General features: G+C 39.2%; 1 protein-coding gene and 1 long non-coding RNA gene across 3 annotated transcripts; one reads left to right on the top strand and one right to left on the bottom strand.

Annotated features, from left to right (window-relative positions):
• Positions 1-2,454: 2,454 nt before the first annotated feature.
• Positions 2,455-5,984, bottom strand: grpel1 (GrpE-like 1, mitochondrial). Its single transcript, XM_080905496.1, has 4 exons — positions 5,825-5,984; positions 4,692-4,839; positions 4,262-4,343; positions 2,455-3,571 (listed from the first exon to the last, which is right to left on the bottom strand). Exons 1-4 carry the CDS (start codon positions 5,890-5,892, stop codon positions 3,225-3,227), a joined length of 645 nt encoding a protein of 214 aa, XP_080761622.1. The 5' UTR covers positions 5,893-5,984; the 3' UTR covers positions 2,455-3,224.
• Positions 5,985-9,753: 3,769 nt separating this feature from the next.
• On the top strand, positions 9,754-18,019 carry LOC308406257. 2 transcript variants are annotated; one of them, XR_013973489.1, is made up of 3 exons: positions 9,754-9,829; positions 12,669-12,741; positions 17,615-18,019. It is a non-coding gene; the product is annotated as an uncharacterized lncRNA (long non-coding RNA). The 2 variants fall into 2 exon arrangements; XR_013973490.1 differs by lacking the exon at positions 9,754-9,829 and adding an exon at positions 10,794-10,923.
• Positions 18,020-19,716: the final 1,697 nt, after the last annotated feature.

Here is a 19,716-nt window from a genome sequence, read left to right as displayed (position 1 = left end):
AAGCAGGAGTACGTTTAAAAACAAAAGAATTAGAAGGACAAGAGGTAGTGTGGGTGTTACCTGTGCTGGAAAATGTCTAGATTCACATTCTCTTCTTTTCTTTGTCTGTAGCTGACTAAAATTTAGCTTCCTGGATGGAGCGGGGAAAGTCATGCAGGGCATTGTTTTTGTAGTGTCGCTTTAAACGTGGAGCGTTGCGTTGTTTTGTTTATTACAATGTAGCGTCTAAGATTGTAAGGTTCCGCTCTAAGCTTGAGGATTATTTGTGCAGGGTGTTAAATTTCACTTACATGTTAACAACATTCGTGGCCAAAGGAGCTTCATTATGCTAAATGCTACAGCTGATTTTTTTGATTGTCAACAAAGTCTTATGAAAAGACCCTGACAATCAGTCAGTGTATCACACAAATAGTGTGTCTGTTGCACTGATGAGTACAAACAGTCCAACGTACATTGTCCGCCTGTAACCAGCTAGAGTACCAAATGTGTATCAATCTGCAGCAGGAAATAGTCCCTCTTATTTAAAGTATGCAGAAAACACTGAAAAATTTTCATTCAAGCAGATTTCTTTAGGTCATGGATATTGTTTTCGGGTCCACTCCTGTACATTGTTGTAACCCTTAGCTAACATGTTCCTACTGGATTTGAATGTGTTCATTGGCTGTAGTGGGTTTCCAGAAGATGCTGGTTGAACGTTAGATGAGTGTTCTGTTGATTTTGCAAAATGATATAATAAGCATTTTTCAGAGCCTCTGGCCCAGAATGTTTTTCGAAGGTGATGCTGAAACCAACTGGTCATTTTTCTTTAATTGTCACTTTTTCTTTTTTTCAGGTTTGCACGTGCAACTAACTGTTCTAGATTGTTCCAAAATGGTGTGTTTTGATATTAAAGTCTCCATCGAAAATGTGGAAACTGAAGAATTTTTGTTCTCATTGGGGAAAATACTTTTTGTAAGGGGGATTTGCTGACTTTACATTACCAAATGTAAATATCTTTATAAGATAAATTTTAGGGGAGGGGAGAACTATGCTGACCTGTGAAATGTACAGTATTTTATGTCATGAAATTTTTATAGCTTTTTGTAATTAAAAAAAAAAAGTTTTTGGAATCGCAAAGAAGAAGAGGTTTTGGTTCTAGTCGTGGCATGCTGTCGAGCTGTCCTAAATCTTGTTGCCCGTCTCATTATGTTGAGTTGTTTTGCTGTTCTGTTACTTTGTTGTTGAAAATGACAAAGTATCTGTGGAGATGTATTAAAAGTGCAAATACTTTATCATTCTAAGTGGTCGTGTTTCAGTGTAAATGTGATCTTTCAAAAACTAGCACAAAATGCCAGAATTGTTTGAGTCACAAAGAGAGGGTTTGTTACTTGTATAGCTGACCGAACGTCCACACCAGGGCAGAATATAAATGAGGTGACAGAAGTTTCAATGATCCCTTTCACTGGAAAAGGAGACTTGATATGAGAAAGCAAGAATAGAATGGACAACTGTAGTAACGTGTCAACCACGCAATAAAAAATGTAAGAATTAAAACTAAACGCGCTATATAAATGCAATCCATTATTAATATTATTATTAAACTGAAAAGGAAGAAAAATAAGTTTCTTAAGGAAATTTTTTTTTATTTTTTACTGTAATCATCCTGTCCTGCAGATTTTAGATGTGTACTTCATCCAACACAGCTGATTTAAATGACTAAATGACCTCCTCAACATGTCTTGAAGTCCTCCAGAGGCCTGGTAATGAACTAATCATTTGATTCAGGTGTGTTGACCCAGGGTGAGATGTAAAACCTGCAGGACAGCAGCCTTTGAGGCCTGGAGTTGGATACCCCTGCCCTAGGGCATTCCCATTCTGGTGATCTGAAAATGTACACACAATGAGAAAAAGGGTGGCTCTGACTCAGAAGCTGGGGAAGACTGTCATTCCCACAATGAAGCACATCTTGCTATGTCTGCATACATGATGTTTATTTTGCACATTTAAAAAAAATGAAGTGATATTTAATCATATGAGAAATTAGCAGCTGAAACCTTGAATTTTGTAACTAAAGTAAGTCACAAGCATGACTTCTTTACAGTGCTTTGTGGAACCAGAACTTCCCCCTGCTGGCCACGGGAAACAAAGCTTTAAGGGACTTCCACAGTGACCTACTTTTCAGATCTGGGAAGCATATACATCTTTTAGTTAGTTTATGGAACAAATAAAAGTACAGACAGCTTTACAAGCTTACTCTGGTATTAAAGAAACCTAAGGTCAGTTCTGGAGTTATAAATGCATTAGATATTAGAATGGACACAACTGCTAATTATATCCTTGAGAGAAAATAATAATAATTAATTAATTACAGATGTAAACTGATTAGGGACTCTGAACTGGTTGCATGAGCTACCTGCACCTTTCATTAAAATGCAGTCCATTAAAGATGTGTGTAAAAGCCAAACACTACCACAATAAGGATTTCAAAATTGACCAGTTTATTTGGATGCAATGACAATTTGGACAAAAAGGTCCATATACAGAATTCTTCTACTGGACAGATAAAGCTCTCACATCACAGTCCACCACAACTCTGGGAGAGATGTTACACTGGCTGAAGTTGGCTTACCCCACCTGATCACATCCACAATACCAGGATTACTTTAACAGGGCTGATAGAAAGCTGCTATCAGCACAGTGCAAATGTCAACCTTCCTATCATTTCCTGTTGTGCTGTTCTTTCACTTTCTCACAAAATGAAATTAATTATTATTCTAATATATGGTTATTAATATGAGCATTTTACAATGAAGTCTGGAATGATAACAACATTAACCACTTTGTGAACATATTTTATACCTCATCTCTGCCCAAAAAGTTTTGCAAGCAGGGGTTCACGATCTCACTTCATACTTTTTATCATTTATAGTTCTGAGAACTATGTATATGAATACCTGTCCTTGTTTCCTTGATCAAAAGACAAAGATCACAACTTGCATGACTAATGAAGAAAAAAAAAAATCCTGTGCGATACATGGTGTATCTGTTAAAAACTGTTGGACACTGTCCAGATACAAAGTTCAGCTGGGCTCCCCTTCTCTTTGAGGCACCTTAGGAAGGGGAAGTGTGGACAGACGTGAGAAGATGATGGTAGGGTGCCTTGAGCAGTCTGCTGAGCCTGAGGTCAACCAACAGTCAGGAAAGAAATACTAATCCCGCTCTGTTACAGACTTACAGTGTCAGTTCTAGAGAGCTTTGGCTACACCCACCAAAGCTGGTCTGAGGGTACGACCATGAAGCTTGTAGCCCACTTTGGTCACTACAGCAACAGTGCCAGGCTCTTTACCCTCGACAGGGGCGTGGAATAGGGCCTCATGCTCATAGGGGTCAAATTTCTGGCCATCTGGGTTGAGCTTGATGAGGCCGTGCTTGGTGAACACCTTCTGGATCTGGACCTCGGTCATCACCAGGCCGTCGTACAGGTTCTTCAGGTGAGGGTTCTGGCTTGTCACCTCCTCCTTGGGCACGCTCTCTGTGGCCTTCTCTAAAATGTCTGCAACTTCCAGCAGGTCCTTGCAGAAGCTCTGGATCCCTAGTGAGGGTAAGATGTTGGATAATTATTCAGGTTACACCTTCAATTATATTGCATTTTTCTATCAACAATCAACTCTAACCTTGTATCATTTTTAAACTACTCAGCATTTTCTTGAGTCATTTTGAGTATAACCTAGCAACATATACCAAAGTCTAAAAGATATGATGTCACTATACAAAAACAACTGGATTAAACCACATAAGAAAATCCTTTTTCTAACAAGGCTAAAGTTGACCTCTTCTGACATCTTGTGGTAGGAACATGCAACAGCAGATCATTTTAGCCTTACAACCTAACAGTGCATCATGTGCACCTGTTTACTCACCGCATTGCACATTGATGGTTTATACTAGTGATAAGGGTGTAAATAGGTGCTGCAGTGATGACTGATAAGAATCTCCATTTAGACAAAACCTCCACATCAGCATTGGTGAAGGAAGAGAAGTTGTCAAAACCAGAAGCAGAGAAATCCCTTTTTCCACTCATAGAAAGTCTCAAACTATTGCTATGTTCATGTGCTCATGTCTTCAACCTGGCTGCAACAGCAGCAACAAAGTGTGTGAGGTTACAAAAACCAAAGCCAAAGGGTATTGAACCAGCTGAAACGACATCGAGGCAGTGGCTTGCACCAACAGATCCAGCGTCCACAGGTGCAAACTCAAAGCCTAAATGGAAACAAGCCCTTACCATATAATTTAGCGTCCTCTATCATCTTCTGAGTTCTCGTCCTGAGGTTCTCTGTGTCTGCCAATGCCCTCTTGTACTTTTCCTGGAAACAAAGGTGGAAACAAACTGCTGATTAAAAACTGCACTTACATTTGTTAAGCCCCTTTATAAAGGCTATAATGTTCTATCACTAAGACTAAAACTCATTTGAACTCAAAAGGGCCAAATACTTTAATCACATGCCCACTGGAGAATCCAAGCCTTTTATTTTGAGTGATAGATTATAAATGTATGTGCTGCTCTGTGAAGAACAGTAACTTCACAAAGAACAGCTAACTTGACAAAAGCTGAAGTACAGAAAAAGGTATCGACATGGTAATGTTTATACCAGGTCAGTGTAACTTTGGTAACCACTGAACTGGAGGCTGATCTGCAGCCCACACTGACTTACTGTCATGTCCTTGAGCTGATCCTCCAGCTGGGTTTTCTCCTCCATTAGGGATTTCTCTGTTGGGCTTGGTTCTGGCTTCTCAGCCTCCTCCTCTGACCCGTGGCCATTCTTCTGCTGGGTGGCCATGCACAACAATCGTGGAGACCCCCTGGGTGGCAAGGACACTTAAATTTTAGCAAGATTTACACCATATATGCACCACAGAGACTTTATTGGACGTGGCCAAAGCACTTTGATGTACAGTGCTAAAATATTTCTTAGTCCATAACTTGTGTTACTCTAAGCACTTTGATAACAGAAACCTGAAAAAGAGCTAATACAAATGTTTCCTCATAGCATACAAGGGTGTGAAAATGACACATTCAGTGTCCCCATATGAACACAATTTTAATATTCTTCAGCAAGCCATTTAAAGTCATTGTATAGGTGTACTAAATACATAAGACATTAAATATCAATTCAACTGGTAGAGGATCAACTTAGAATTTCTGCCACTCAATGATAAATGCCTAGTATATCATATATGTCAGCCTTATTTTGTTAAACTCATTGCAACAGCCCATTTCGCGGGATATGTGCATCTTTCTCTAGCCACGAGGAAAGTTTGGAGACCTGACGCTAATCTTGACATTACATTATTTAATGTAACACGAAGTTATAGTTACACAAGAGGGGCTTGTGTAAGGAAGGTATCTACATATATGAAATTAGTTTGGTCCATACGCATTTCGTCAAGTCCCACATAGAAACACAGAAGACGGTGTAGTACATTAAAGAGATCAAATAAATACAACTTTAAAAATCCCACGTCCACAACAGCGTGTGTAACAGACCCCTGGATATTTACTGTAGCATGGACTACTTTCAGGATACGTCAGGTTATGTCATCATCCTCCAGTTTCTAGGGATTACACACCTATACGGTGATTGGGCTTCAGTTTGACCCACTATATTACCAAACATACGTATTTAAGCGTTTCTTTGATCTGGATTTTCACGTTAATGATAACTGTGGGGACTATTTAACCCTACAAAAGCTAACTCTGCTAGCCATCACCTGACCAATGAAAGCCTGTCGTTACTGTAAAAACGCCCATGTTAGGGGACGTAACTCACCAATAAATACTCCTTACCTTGTTAGCGCAGGCGAAGCTACAAAAGAGTAGCTCTGTCTAACTGCTCGTACACACCAGCTCGCCATTTTCAGAATAATTAGCTGTGCAGTTCAAACCTCCTTGTAAAACACGCTGACGGGACGTACAACCCTGCTGTCAGCAGCGTGGAATTCGCACCAATCACTGACAAGTAAAAAGACCCACTCTCGCAGATGGCCAATCGTGTTTATTAAAGCGTTTGACGACATAATATAGTTCGGTTGAGTTGAAGTTAAAGGTGAAAAATGCATAGGAGAGCAAGGACAGTTTTTTTTAAACCCCTATCAAACAGAAGGTTACTCATCGCTTGGTTATTCAACCGTAACCGTTTAAGTAGCAAACACAGTCGTATATTTTATTTATTTTGTAGTGTATAAAACGCGATTGAATTAGTAGTAGTGGTAGTAGTAGTATCAGAATCAAATAGTACAACACGGCAGAGCATGTTGGTGAGGAAAGGCAGCTAGGAAGCCTGATCCTTCTAAAGAGTTACTGACAGACCTGAATGAGACTCTAATACCAAAAAAGTACTAATTCAGTCTGTCTGTGAAGGTCATCCAGGTCATTGTAGTCAAAGGAGCTTGCAAAGAAAAGCGTCTGGACTTCTTTAACTTGCTTGAAGACGTTTCACCTCTCATCCGAGAAGCTTCTTCAGTTCTAAGGTCAAATGGTGGAGAGTCCCAGATATAAACCTAGTGGGAGTTTCCCCCCACAGAGGGACAAAAGGACCCCCTGATGATCCTCTAATCGCCTGAGCCAAGGTGTGAAACTGGGTGTGGGTCCCAATCAGCCAGAGTTTCGGGTGAGCTCTTTGTGAAACCTGGCCCCACCTTATAATGCGAATTCCTGAGGTCAGATGGCCCAGGATGTGAGTGGGCGTTAAGGCGTCTACTACTAATAAAAATGTCTTGGATAGTTTATACAGTCAAAATTCTGAGTTTTTCAACAAAAAGAACAGCATTAGCAGAATAATAAGAGCAATTTTTAAATGGTTAATTTAAAGTTCTTGTGGAGGTCTAAGAGCAAAGTATTACAATGATCAAGCCAGCCTGATAAAAAAATATATATATATAAGAAAGGATGCATATGGGAGACCTAAGATTGTAAAATGTACTTCAGATTTTGTTCTTAATTTGAAAATCAAAAGACAGATTATAGTCACTGATCACCGAGGTTCTTTTTTTTTGTCTCAACAGTGCATGCAGCTCAGTAAATTAACCAGAACCATCAAAACAGATTTAGAGCTTAAAGTCGTTTATACGTAAATCCTATATAGTAGTGATTTGTCGGTTGTGAAGGAAATGGCTCTTGCTTATTGCGAGCTGTGGGTTTTTTTTTTTTCTTTCTCTCACCGTCTCTCGCACTTTTTTCCGCTTGACTCCACACAGGAGCCTTGTGCTTTGCCTGGGAAGAGGGGGGAGGGGCGGTAGTTACACGCAGTAGCACAGGAGCAGAGCAGGAGGGAGAGACAGAGAAAGAGAGCCAGGGACAACAACTTCACATTAGAAAGGTATAGTAATCATCCACAACTATTTTCAGTTGCGGATGATAAAGGATTCAGAAAGTTTATTCATGCAGGCCCATATGACAGAGAATATGCATCTTCTTTTTGTTTTCATATTTTAATTTATATTTAATTGTGTTGTGGTTTGCAGTGTTTTGTGTTGTTTCACTTTAAATTTGTTTAAAAGGAAAAAGCTGAAAATTTAAATAGTTAAAAGCTGAACTGTGACTAGTTGGTTTTTGTAATATATGATTTATTTATTAAATTTTTTGTGGAGTGAATAAATAAAAGTATATTTACGATGGCCCCTAGAGACAAAGCACATACAAACTCCAAAACATGTAAAAACTCCAAAACACTTAAAAACTCCATAGCACGTACAAAACACAACAGAAGTGCTCCAGGATGCTGGGCGCAGTGTTGAGCTTTTGTTACCTAGTGGCTACACCAGCCAGGAAGTACCAACGACCGGATTTGGTGTGTGGTAGTAACAGGTAAATGAACATTGATTTTTAAATTATTTGAATATATATGAGTGTTTGTGTATAAATACACAAGCCATACACATAGGCTTTCAATTGTGTAATTTAAGTGATCTAGGTAGCTCTGTTTTGGCAGTTCAGTTAACGCTAGAAATGTGTTTTGGAGTTTGTACGTGTTTTGTCTCTAGGGGCCACCACATATATTTATATATAAACATATATAAATAAAACCACTTTTTTAACATTAGTAATTCCTTTTGTGCATAATTTTATGTTATTGTTAATAATAAATTAAAGCAACAAAACAACCTGAAGAGCCGGTTCAGAGCCGAAAGAGCCTCTAAAAAGAGCGGGAAATCCCATCACTACTATATAGGATGGCAGTTTGGAGGGCTGAAAGCCCTTATTTAGGTTGAACCAAGTTTTAATGCTGGATTATGTTTCAACAATTCAACAAATATAAAATTGTGATTGTGAGCTGTTTAAAGTCAGTGCGAAGAGTGTTATTTCTGAACTGAATAAAGTATTGTAGTGCAGAAACATTACCAAACATAACAAAAAAAAGTAGTCCCATAAGCCAGACATAAACCTCTTATGTAAGGAAATCAGTGGGCTTATTACTAAGTCAGGTAATCCAAATCAATTTTATTTATAAAGCACTTTTTTAACCAAGTTTAGCAAAGTGCTGTACAAGGCACCAAAACATCATACAATAACAACAACAACAACAACAATAATGACGCTAATAATTAGACGGTAAAAACACACCACTTACATTTGAGTTAAAAGCTTCGGAATAAAAATTCTTTTTATGTCGCACTTTAAAAACTGACAATGATGGGGCCCTCTAACATGGGCAAAGCTATCATTCGTAGCTCAGATATGTATGGTGGTGCTGATCCATTAAAGGTTTTAAAACCAAATTATTAATCCTAAAAACAAACAGGGAGCCAGCGGGGGGAGGCAAGGTCAGAGGAAATGTGCTTCTGTTTCCAGTTACAAGATGAGCCGGAGCATTTTAGACTAACTGTAGGCAAGCAAGGCGTGCTTTGCTAAGGCAAACACATTAGCCTGTGTTGTGATAAAAGCATGAATGAGACGTTCAAAATTTTGAAAAGATGAGGTGGATTTGATCTTGGATAAAAGCCTCAAGTAACTAGCTTTAATAGCACAATTTTTGTTAATCTAGTATATATAAAAACCATTCAGTTTTACACCAAGTTTAGTCACTGTTGGTTTAACATAACAGAGGGCCCAGGTCCAAGAGAGATGCAGCATACACACTTTGATATCATTCAGACTCTCCAGTAGTGCCTTAGAGGAGACAACATTTCTTTTTATAGACATATAAATTTGGGGTCATCCGTAAAATCCATAAAAATGGTTGGCAATGCAATGTTTTTTTTTGAAAAAGGCCATAAAGTCAAGCTTAAGTTGCTTTAGCTAGCCACCAGGTCTTCTAACTCTGCTAATTTATGTGATATTTTTTCTTGTGTGCTTGCTCTGTTCTGCTGTTGCTCTGTTCTCCTGTTTCCAGCAGGCAGGAAGGTCCCACGTCAAACTATATACTGCCAAATATAAATTGCTGCAAAAATAAAAGTTTTTTGAGTAAAGTGGTCCAGCCTGACATGTGGTTCATTTTTATACTTTCTCATATAAGCATACACTACCCTGCAAACTTGAGCACCCGCCCCTTTCCTGATGGGTGCCCAAAGTGCCCTTTTGTTGAGGCAACTTTATTTATTTTTTAATGTGTGTGTGCGTGCGGAGTCCTGTCTGTGCCCCTCAACAATAATATTTAACACAGTTTTGCTAAATAAAAGGATCTGGCTTGCATCAGTCACATGATCACATTTAACCAATGATCGCCCTTGATGGCAGAACGCGCTGGTTACGAGCCGGGAACGAGCTCACAGAGAGCACGCGCATTTGTTGCGGTCCGGAGCTGTAGGAGAAACACAAGTTAACTCAGAGACACAGACTGATGCTACAAAACCAGTAAGTAGGTGTACAGCGTACACTGTAGTGTGTAGCACCCAGGAGTATTAGCTTATTACGTACACGTTGGTAAGCTGTCTTGTTGCAACTGACGAACTGAAACAAACGAGCGTGCTGTGTGTGCAACAGCGCGACAAACATTACCTGTCCTTTTATTAACTGCACAAGTAGTGCTGGTCATAGCTGCTGGCTACCTGTGTAAGGCTGTCATGGGTCTGTAGCTCTGTCACCGTTTTAGGGAACATATTTAGTTTTAACCCTTAGATGCACCCGTGGGGTCATTTTTCTTCAAAATCTTTAAAATGCAAAGTTGTAATATATTCATATTCCAGGTATTCCTCATAAAATATGTTTGTAACATGAGGCCATTTGCATTTTTATTTATTTTTTCATTAATTTTTAAAAAAAATGCAGTTTTTGTATCACTACCCCACTCTTCCACAAGTGGGGTCAAAAATGACCCCAAGCAGTTCCTATGGATTTTCTATGAAACTTTCATTCTTAGCAACTCTGACTGTCCCACTTATACTTCTGATGGATCAAGAATTAATTTTTACACAGTAACATACACGATTTAAAGTCAGGGCTGCACATAAGTGGTCCGCAGGTGTGCATTCGCTGTCAAAATAAAAGTATTCCCGGAAATTCAGAGACTACGCGCTTCTTTTGCGGTGGAGGAACACCAAAGTAATTGCTTACGGAGCTTGCTTCTTCGACATCTTTAGGAGTTCTGAACAAATGTCTGTCCTCCTCCAGAACATCTAATGTACGCAAACGAACGTTCCAACTTCTTATCTGGTGCGCGTCTTTTATTTTGACAGCAAATGCGCACCTGCGGACTATTTATGTGCAGCCCTGTTTATAGTTTCCTGTGCATTTCAAACATTGACCTTTCTGATGTTTTTTTTTTTTTTTTTTTTTAAATATTTAAAGTAACATGGCTGCTACGAGGCCAGCTGTGGACCTTGCCCTACAAATGATCCAGGACGGATGGGATGAAGAGCCCATCGGAGGCATTGACTCAGAATTTGACATCTCAGATATAGAGGACCCAGACTATTGTCGTCCCCCTCCCCCCGAACAAGACTAGTCAGGTACAGAGGAGTCCTCTGAAGAGGAAATGGATATTGAGTCTAACAGAATGAGCCCCTCTTACTGCTCTGGCCACAATATTCTGAATTAGTCAGCCAGGGCTTGCACCTGGGTTTAGTACTTTCTCCCCAGTAAGTGCATGGAAGATGTTCATGTCTGATAATATAATAGAAGAGGTGCTGACATGCACAAACATGGAGGCACAAAGAGTAGCCACAGACAGGGGAAAAGAGTGGAAAAATGTAATCAAACAAAAGCTCCTGGCCTTCATTTGATTGACCATTTTTGCAGGAAGTGAGAAGAACTGGGATGTACAAGTTGGTGTGTTTTTTGGGAGTCCTCTGCATAACCCATTGTACAAGGCCACTATGTCAATTCAAAGATTTAAAGATATTGACCGTTTCTTGCACTTTGATGACAAGAGGACCAGAGCCTACTGACTGAAAACAAACCACATGGCAGCTTTCTGCTACATATGGGGCCTGTTGCTGGTCAACTGCAGGCAGAAATTCATCCTCAGTGATTGTGTTACAGTGGATGAACAACTTGTGCCTTTCAGAGGGAAGACCCAGCTTCTGCAGTATATGCAGAGCAAGCATACAAAAGTGATACAAGCGATAGAAAAACTGCAATTTCTTAAAATTAATGAAAAAATAAATAAAAATGTAAAGTGCCTCATGTCACAAACATGTTTTATGAGGAATACCTCAAATATGAGAATGTTACAACTCTTCGTTTTAAAGCTTTTGAAGAATAACAACCGAGTTTGTAGCAAAATGCATTAATTCTATTTGGGGTCATTTTTGACCCCACTCGTGGAAGAGTGTAGGTATTGGTAGGTTGTGCATCCAAGGGTTAAAGTAAGTTACAGAGCTTTTCCTGCCCTTCTGGAGGGATTATATTTCACTAAAAAACGATCTAATATGCATGTCCACATAATTATGCATTATTATAATTATAATATATTAAAAAACACACGCTGTATTTTAAAGAACATACATTAAGAAGCAGATTATATCAGATTTATATTTTAAATAAGACAAAATTTGGATTTTACAGCAGTAAAATGATTGTATCACTACAGTTTAAAAAAGTAATAAGCTTTGCCCCTGCACAGAGTGGATAGTGAAAGAAATGGAATCATCATAAATACATTATTTCATATTTATTGCTTCCCCCTCCTCATTGCTTTATTATTGTAGCTCTAGTAATAAATAATAATGTAAGGATTCTGGATCAGCACCATGATGCCCACAGTATATTCAGTATTCTGAAGAAGGTCTAAAATGTCACTGTGTGTGCGTGCATGTGTGTGTTTTATTTAGATGGATTTTTAAAAAAAAATATTACTCATGATATAACATTGTCCAGACATGCCTGGTAAGGACATGAGGAGGAAACAGTAGGAGCTGTGTGAGGCTACTAAAGGCAGGGCTATAACATTTTTCTGTCATCATTTAGATTAAGTGCAAGAGTTGTTAGCTGTGGATAATTAAATTATAGTTTATTGCAATAGCAAGTTGTGCCTTGTTCTCACATAGCAAGTGGAGAGATATATATGAAATGATGGAATGGAAGGTAGAAGAGAAGCAAAGAGTGATTCACAGGCAGAGCCTAAATTATTTCTCACAGTTTTTTGTTGCCTTATGGTTCCAAGCGCTGTCACCAATCTTTGCATTTTGTTATTATCTCATGACACTTGTTTAATCAGCTACCATCTCTCCTGTGGACTTTTTAATGTTTACAGTCTCAGATCAGCACAGCCCTGCCCTCCAGCACTATCCACAGCAACCCCTCAACAGCAACATTGTACCCATCAGGTAAAACATCGGCTATGTTTGCTTTGCCTTGTTGCCCATATTAGATTCTTGATGAATGTGTTGTTGTTATTCAGCCTGGTTCAATGTGCCCCTTTTTAACTTTGAGCACCCGCCCCTTTAAACCTCTCTGCACGGCCCTGCTCATTGTTGCCCCTTTACTGCACCTGTTGCAGTCAGCTGAAAGTGACTGACCGGGTCTCAGAAGTTTAATTGACCTGATGCTATACTCTGATTAAAAAGCGTTCCTTTTTCATTTATTTGAGCAGACAAACACATGCACACACAAACTTGTGAGCAGTTATAGGTGAAATGTGGCTCCATTATGAGAGTTGTGACAGTCAAATTGCCTATATCTTCCACCGTGCTCCTGTGAATGACATTTCCACTTACAGCCTGGTATTTGAAGATGTGTTGTCACTCTGTCTGCTTCCCATCAGCGAATCAGCTTCATTCTACATGAAATTAAACCTTGCATCATTTTTCTGTCTCTTTATGTCACACACACAATTCAAGTTCCTTTTCATTTCCTCTGTCGTCCTCCTCTTCTTTCAGAGCACATCTGACAAGGTGGAGCTAATTGATCAGCCTGCCATTTTCTCTGCCCCCCCCCCCCCCCCCCCAGCCCTGTGACTCCACCTGTTCACATTTCTCTGTCACTGCCTTAAAGGGCTGGAAAAGTGAGGAGGGAAATGACTCCATTTTGCAGTAAGCGGAGCAGACATGTTGGCTCTTCCTCATTAGGAGGGGGTTTGTTTCATGAGGTGGAGCACAGATCCTTCTTGTTTCTGCTTTGATGAGGCTGCTCAGTGTCAGACTTTGATGTCTGTCATTAATGAACCTCTTTAAACATTTTTGACTCAGGCAGCTTGGTGCTGCTGAAAGCTTAGCAGCAGCTACTCTCACTGACTAAAACCATCAGACAGAAGCTTTAACCCAGTTTCTTTTTTCATGTGTAAAAGCATGTTCAAGGCTTTTCACCAAGATGTTCTCGCATTCTAGCAGCTTTTGTTGAGACATCTGAATTTAAGCTGAGTTAAGTTTAGCACTTGGTGCAGAGTACAGTCAGCCAGAGAGGGCTGCTTCTCCTCAAGCTATTGAGATGTTATCCGAGGCACAATCTCAGTAATCTGAAGTTTACAACAGGGAGTTATTACACCCTGAGGCTGTTAAGCATTGTTGGAAAAACCAAAGCATACTTTTATTTACATTTCAGAAGGAAAACATTTCTTTTCGACAGTTATATCTATTAAAAAATACATTATTATTAAGTGAGCTCTTTTTTCATAATGAACAACTCTTAATTTGGTGCAACTAACTACAACTTGAAGCTGGCTTACAAACTTAAGTGCATTAAAAAGCACTCTAAACACCCCGTAAAAGGAAACTCGAGGTGAGCATGAACGCACTGTCAAGCACATATGCATGCAGTTTGAACTTTGGTGGACATACTACTAAATTTTATTTTGCTACAAAGTCACTGACCCATTTAAAGCACTTTCAGATTTGACAGGTCTATGCATGGAGTTTTATGTCCCAGTCTCCATTCACATAGAGAATTATAACTCTATAATGCAACACAATGGTGACCTTTCCAGGGTGTACCCCACCTTTTCGCTCAGTCACAGCTGGGATAGGGTCCAGCACAGCCACGACTCTGAGATGGACAAGCAGAACAGATTCAGTTCACAACAGCAATTGCTTCAAGGGACTTTATATTGTAAGGTTAATTTTTCATGTATTCACACAGGCTCCTAACTGATTTTTTTGATAGGTCTCATCTATTTTGTTGACCCTCATTCTTGCCGCTCTTCAATCTTTCTTCTTTTCCAAAGTTTGATAGAGGCGACACGATGAGTGTGTTTGTCAGGCGCCTATTTGGGTTAAGGCTTTAGTCCTCATGAATAATCATGATGAGCCCCCAGCCTTGGGGATAGTGCAGCAGACAGACTGTTTGTTTACCAGTGATGTTGCAGCAACTCGCCTCTAAACCTAATGTGCCAAAATAGCAGAAAAAGGAATTGGAGGCGGCTGATGGTAGTCAGGCACAAATGAGGGGCCTAGGCACTGAAGGAGAGCATGAACACAAGGGCACAGAGGAAAATAAACCTCACTTCAAAGTTGCTCATACTGGAAGAAAGGTCGAGAGCCGGTGGGTGGATACAGATTGAAAGTTTGTTGTTTTTTTGTTTTTTGCGCAAACTGGAAGACAACATATTCAAGGTTGTTCAATTATTCATGTGTGGGGATTCACTCCAAGCCCTTTTACTTCCCATCCAACAAGACTAACAAGACCTTCACAGTATTACCAAGGGGATGTTTGTTTACACAGATCAGATCGAGGGCAGGAAAATAGTTCGCTTGGGTCAGATGATTGCCACAGAGTTTGATGGGCATAGTGTGTAGGCCACCAGCAGGGGGCATTCAAGTACATATTTTAATGAATGGCCTGGGAGCAGTTTCGGTGACATGAGAATCAGCGAGGAGAGTGCATGCTATGGACAACAAAGCCTGGAGGGACTCTTTCACAGTGTTAGTGACACTTGCAGGACAGCCGGGTTCTCGGAGGAGCACTTTCATTCTTCTTTTTGGTATTTCTCTGAGAGCAGCTCATACAGTGAGCGCTGAACGCGCACAAAGAGGGAGAGGGACCCTGTCAACAGCACTATTTGTACAGCCCATCACTTTGTGTAATGGAGAGGGAGAGTGCTCTGGTGCTGCATAACTGCTAAATGCAAAACTTCAGTCAAATGAAAAGAATTTGTTCTCAGAAGATCCCGGGGTCTTTAAGCTTAGTAATGTACTAGCAGTGAATTGCATCACCCACTTAAATTCTCATAACTGCTAGTTTCAAACTAGGGATCTGAATTAGGCAGTAATAAGAGATGTCTTAGTTTGTAAAGCCTTCAGTAATGTACAAATCAGTTACAAAGCAGAAAGCATTCAGTGATGTAAATAGGATGTTTCAGTATAAGTTACATGTGGCGGGGCGTGGTTTTCCGGTGCTGCTGCAGGTGCGATTGACCCACCTGAGCGGCATCTGCAATCACGCCTCGCCGGCTTAAAAGTTCTGAGTTTTTGGCGAATGTTGTTGTTGTGGTTGTTATGTAGAGCTGGCAGCGGGAGAGCTCTGTGTGTATTGTGGACAGCCACCCTCAAAGTATTAATGAAAGTGATCAAAATGCCACTGGGTCTGCCGTAGTCATTTACATTACATTATAATGTTTAATTTCATGCTTTGGATAGCAGGCAAAAAATATCACTGCAAAGCTGATGCACCTTATTATACACTCTCCGGTAGCGTGTGTTTAGCCCTGTTTACTGGTCATAGTCTCTATGTTCCTCTTTTCTCACCTGATCAACCACAATAGTCACGGTACATAGTAGGCCCTCCCTGAGCCTGTTTCCACTTAAGGTCTTTTGCTTTTAGAAGGGAGTTCTTCCTCCCCACTGTTCAATTTACTCAGTTTTATTTATATTGCATCATTTTACAAGAGTTACCTCAAGGCACGGCTATGCAGTGATGTTTGAGGGGGCAGGTGCTCAAAGTTAAAAGGGGGACCAGGCTGAATAACAACAACCCACGTTCATCAAGAATCCAATATGGAATCGCCATAGGAGAGATGGTGGCTGATTAAAGAAGTGTTATGAGATAATAATAAAATGCAAAGAATGGCGACAATGCTTGGAACCATAAGGCAACCAATTAAAAAAAAACAACAGTGGGAAATAAAAGAACGGATATTAGACCCAAACCCAGTGATTTATGACCTAGGAAGTAATAAAGGAAGTAATAATACATAGGGTGGCCGTACAAAATATGATATTAATAAACAATATAATATTAATATAATTATGATATTTAATAACTCTTTAATTTTCAATTTTTTCAAAAAATATGATCATGCAAAAATATACAATTTTTATCATCAAAAGCAATTTTCTCATTTCAAGCCATATATAAATAAAACCACTTTTTTTTTTTTTTTACACTAGTAATTCCTTTGGTGCATAATTTTATATTATTGTTAATAATAAAATAATTAAAGCAACAAAACAACCTGAAGATCCGGTTCGGAGTCGAAAGAGTCGAGCCGACTCATCTTTTTAGTCAGGCGAGCCGAAAGAGCCGGTTCTCAAATTGACAAATTTGTGGTGTTGCCACAGCACCTCACTTTCTTGCCACATGTATCGCAAACCACGTCTCGGCTGTTTGTGGATGTAAAATACGTCCGCACATAACTCCAATTACGCTCAGCCATTGTTGTGAGTGCGCACGCCAAGGGTCTGCCACATTTATACAGCCATATTTCGCACATGACTATGAAAGGCGGAAGAGGAAGTAGTTCCTTCCAATTGTAGACAATCCGAATGAAATAGGTTATTTCCACTGTGTTCCTGTTAATGATAAACTACAAATTTACCCTAAGTTACTAAAATATCCATATTTTAATGTGAGAATCAATTCTAGAACATAAATGACTGGTATCGGAGGAATTGATATTTCAGTATCGATCCGCACATCACTAGTCTCCAGCCAGATCAAAAACTGGCGTCGCTTTCCCTCTGTGCATATCAATCGGTAAGCGTTAATCTTCCTGTCTAACTACATTTTTGCATTTTCCTTTTGACCATTCTGTCAATCCTTTCATTTCAAAAAATATCACAATGGTTTGTAACACGTACAATACACTTTTTTAAAAAATATCTAAAAACTCTAGTTTAACTCCCGTGACAGTTTATACATTACATGTCTACATCACCTATCATGGCCTCATCAGGTATCTCATATCATTTTGTTATTGTTATGTTATGCTCCTTTGATATTTCACTAGTTTGCGTGTTTAAAACTATTTTTGTTTTTCTTTATATTTAGACTCTGATTTAAGCCAGATGTGTTAACCTGATCCCTGCGGAACACCAGCTCTGCTTGGATTTTGACCCCGAGTGACCACATGTTGTTTCCAGCCTGATTTTGCCTGAAATGCTGCAAGTCTCGTTCGAAAGATTGCGCCCAAGACAAACTCCGCCTCTGAGGCGTGCCTACTTTCATCAGTGAGATATCAGAGCCGGGCTCCACATATCCAATCAGGAGCACGACCAAGACAGCTTTTGAGATTTTGCAAACTCTCCAGAAATATACAAGTCCTTACCAACTGCTCTGCAACCCAGTGTTTGTGGTCCCCTCACCAACATCGCTTTTGAGATATTTTTCATGAACCACCAAAAGACCCATTTTAACCACCAGTACAGAAGACTGCATTTGGATCTGAGGGCAGCAGCGGGGACAAATGATTGTGAAGAAGCGACGGACATTTCATGGCTGGTCTTAGATCATTGTGAGTTATTGTGTCTTATGGTGAAAAGTACATAGTTTTGCAAGTGGAATACAAGCACTGTGGAAAAAGTAAACGTGTGTAAGTTCTCTAAAACTGTTTTGTGAACGCTTTGCTCCCTACGTTATGCTTTGAAAATGTGATATATGTAATGTGATCGTCAAAGAACATGATTTTTTTTTCTTTTTTTAAAAACTTTTATTCGTATGCTTTTAAAACTATGTCAGATTATAACATACAAATAAGTTTTTAAGATGATGTTTTTCTTGCACCATGTGTAATTTTTATAGACACCTTCTTCATCAAAATCGGACCTGTTGCCGATTGGCTGTGTCGGACCCACCGGGCCCGCCCCCGTGATATGTGATTGGTAGCCGCTGAAGGTAGGCGAGTTGCTCTCGGGCGCAAAGTTTCGAAAAGAGGTAGGCAGCATTTTGCTAGTAGTGATGGGATGCTCTTTTTAGAGAACAGCTCTTTAGGCTCACCTCACTAAAAAGAGCCGACTCTTTCGGCTCCGAACCGGATCTTCAGGTTGTTTTGTTGCTTTAATTAATTTATTATTAACAATAATATAAAATTATGCACAAAAAGAATTACTAATGTAAAAAAAGTGGTTATATTTATATATGTTTATATATAAATATATGTGGAGGCCCCTAGAGACAAAACACGTACAAACTCCAAAACACATTCCTAGAGTTAACTGAACTTCCAAAACAGAGCTACCTAGATCACTTAAATTACCCAATTGAAAGCCTATGTGTATGGTTTGTGTATTTATACACAAGCACTCATATATATTCAAATAATTAAAAAATCAATGTTCATTTAAATGTTACTACCACACACCAAATCCGGTCGTTGGTACTTGCTGGCTTGTGTAGCCACTAGGTAACAAAAGCTCAACACTGCGCCTAGCATAGCATCCTGGAGCACTTCTGTTGTGTTTTGTACGTGCTTCCGAGTTCGTACGTGTTTTGAAGTTTGTACGCGCTTTGTCTCTAGGGGCCACCGTAAATATACTTTTATTTATTCACTCCACATCAAATGTAATAAATAAATCATATAATACAAAAACCAACTAGTCACAGTTCAACTTTTAACTATATAAATGTTCAGCTTTTTCCTTTTAAACAAATTTAAAGTGAAACAACACAAAAAACTGCAAACCACAACACAATTAAATACAAATGAAAATATGAAAACAAAAAGAAGATGCAAATCCTCTGGGTTAGGTGGGAGCCGCGGTGAGCTTATGCTTGGGGGTTGTTTGGGATCACGAGAGTTTGTGAATCAGACTCTGAATTTCCTAGTTTGATTCAAACAAATGCAAATAAAATGTAATAAACTTTTCCCTCGGGGCATGCAGCCTGTAACTGTCGCCATCCTCACTGTTACAAAAGCACAAGTTCAAAAAAGCACTTTTACTATGGTTTAACACATTTTCACACACAGCATGGGTCGAACAGATGGCATTTTTTGGCCATAAAAAAAGTAAAAACTTATTTTTTGGCTTGAAATGAGAAAATTGGTTTTGATGATAAAAAATGTATATTTTTGCTTGATCATATTTTTTGAAAAAATTTAAAATTAAAAAGTTATGAAATATCATAATTATATTAATATTATATTGTTTATTAAT

The sequence above is a fragment of the Rhamphochromis sp. 'chilingali' genome (genome assembly GCF_963969265.1).
Source record: "Rhamphochromis sp. 'chilingali' genome assembly, chromosome: 1".
Taxonomy (NCBI): Eukaryota; Metazoa; Chordata; class Actinopteri; order Cichliformes; family Cichlidae; genus Rhamphochromis; species Rhamphochromis sp. 'chilingali'.
This window is presented reverse-complemented; position numbering and strand designations above follow the sequence as displayed.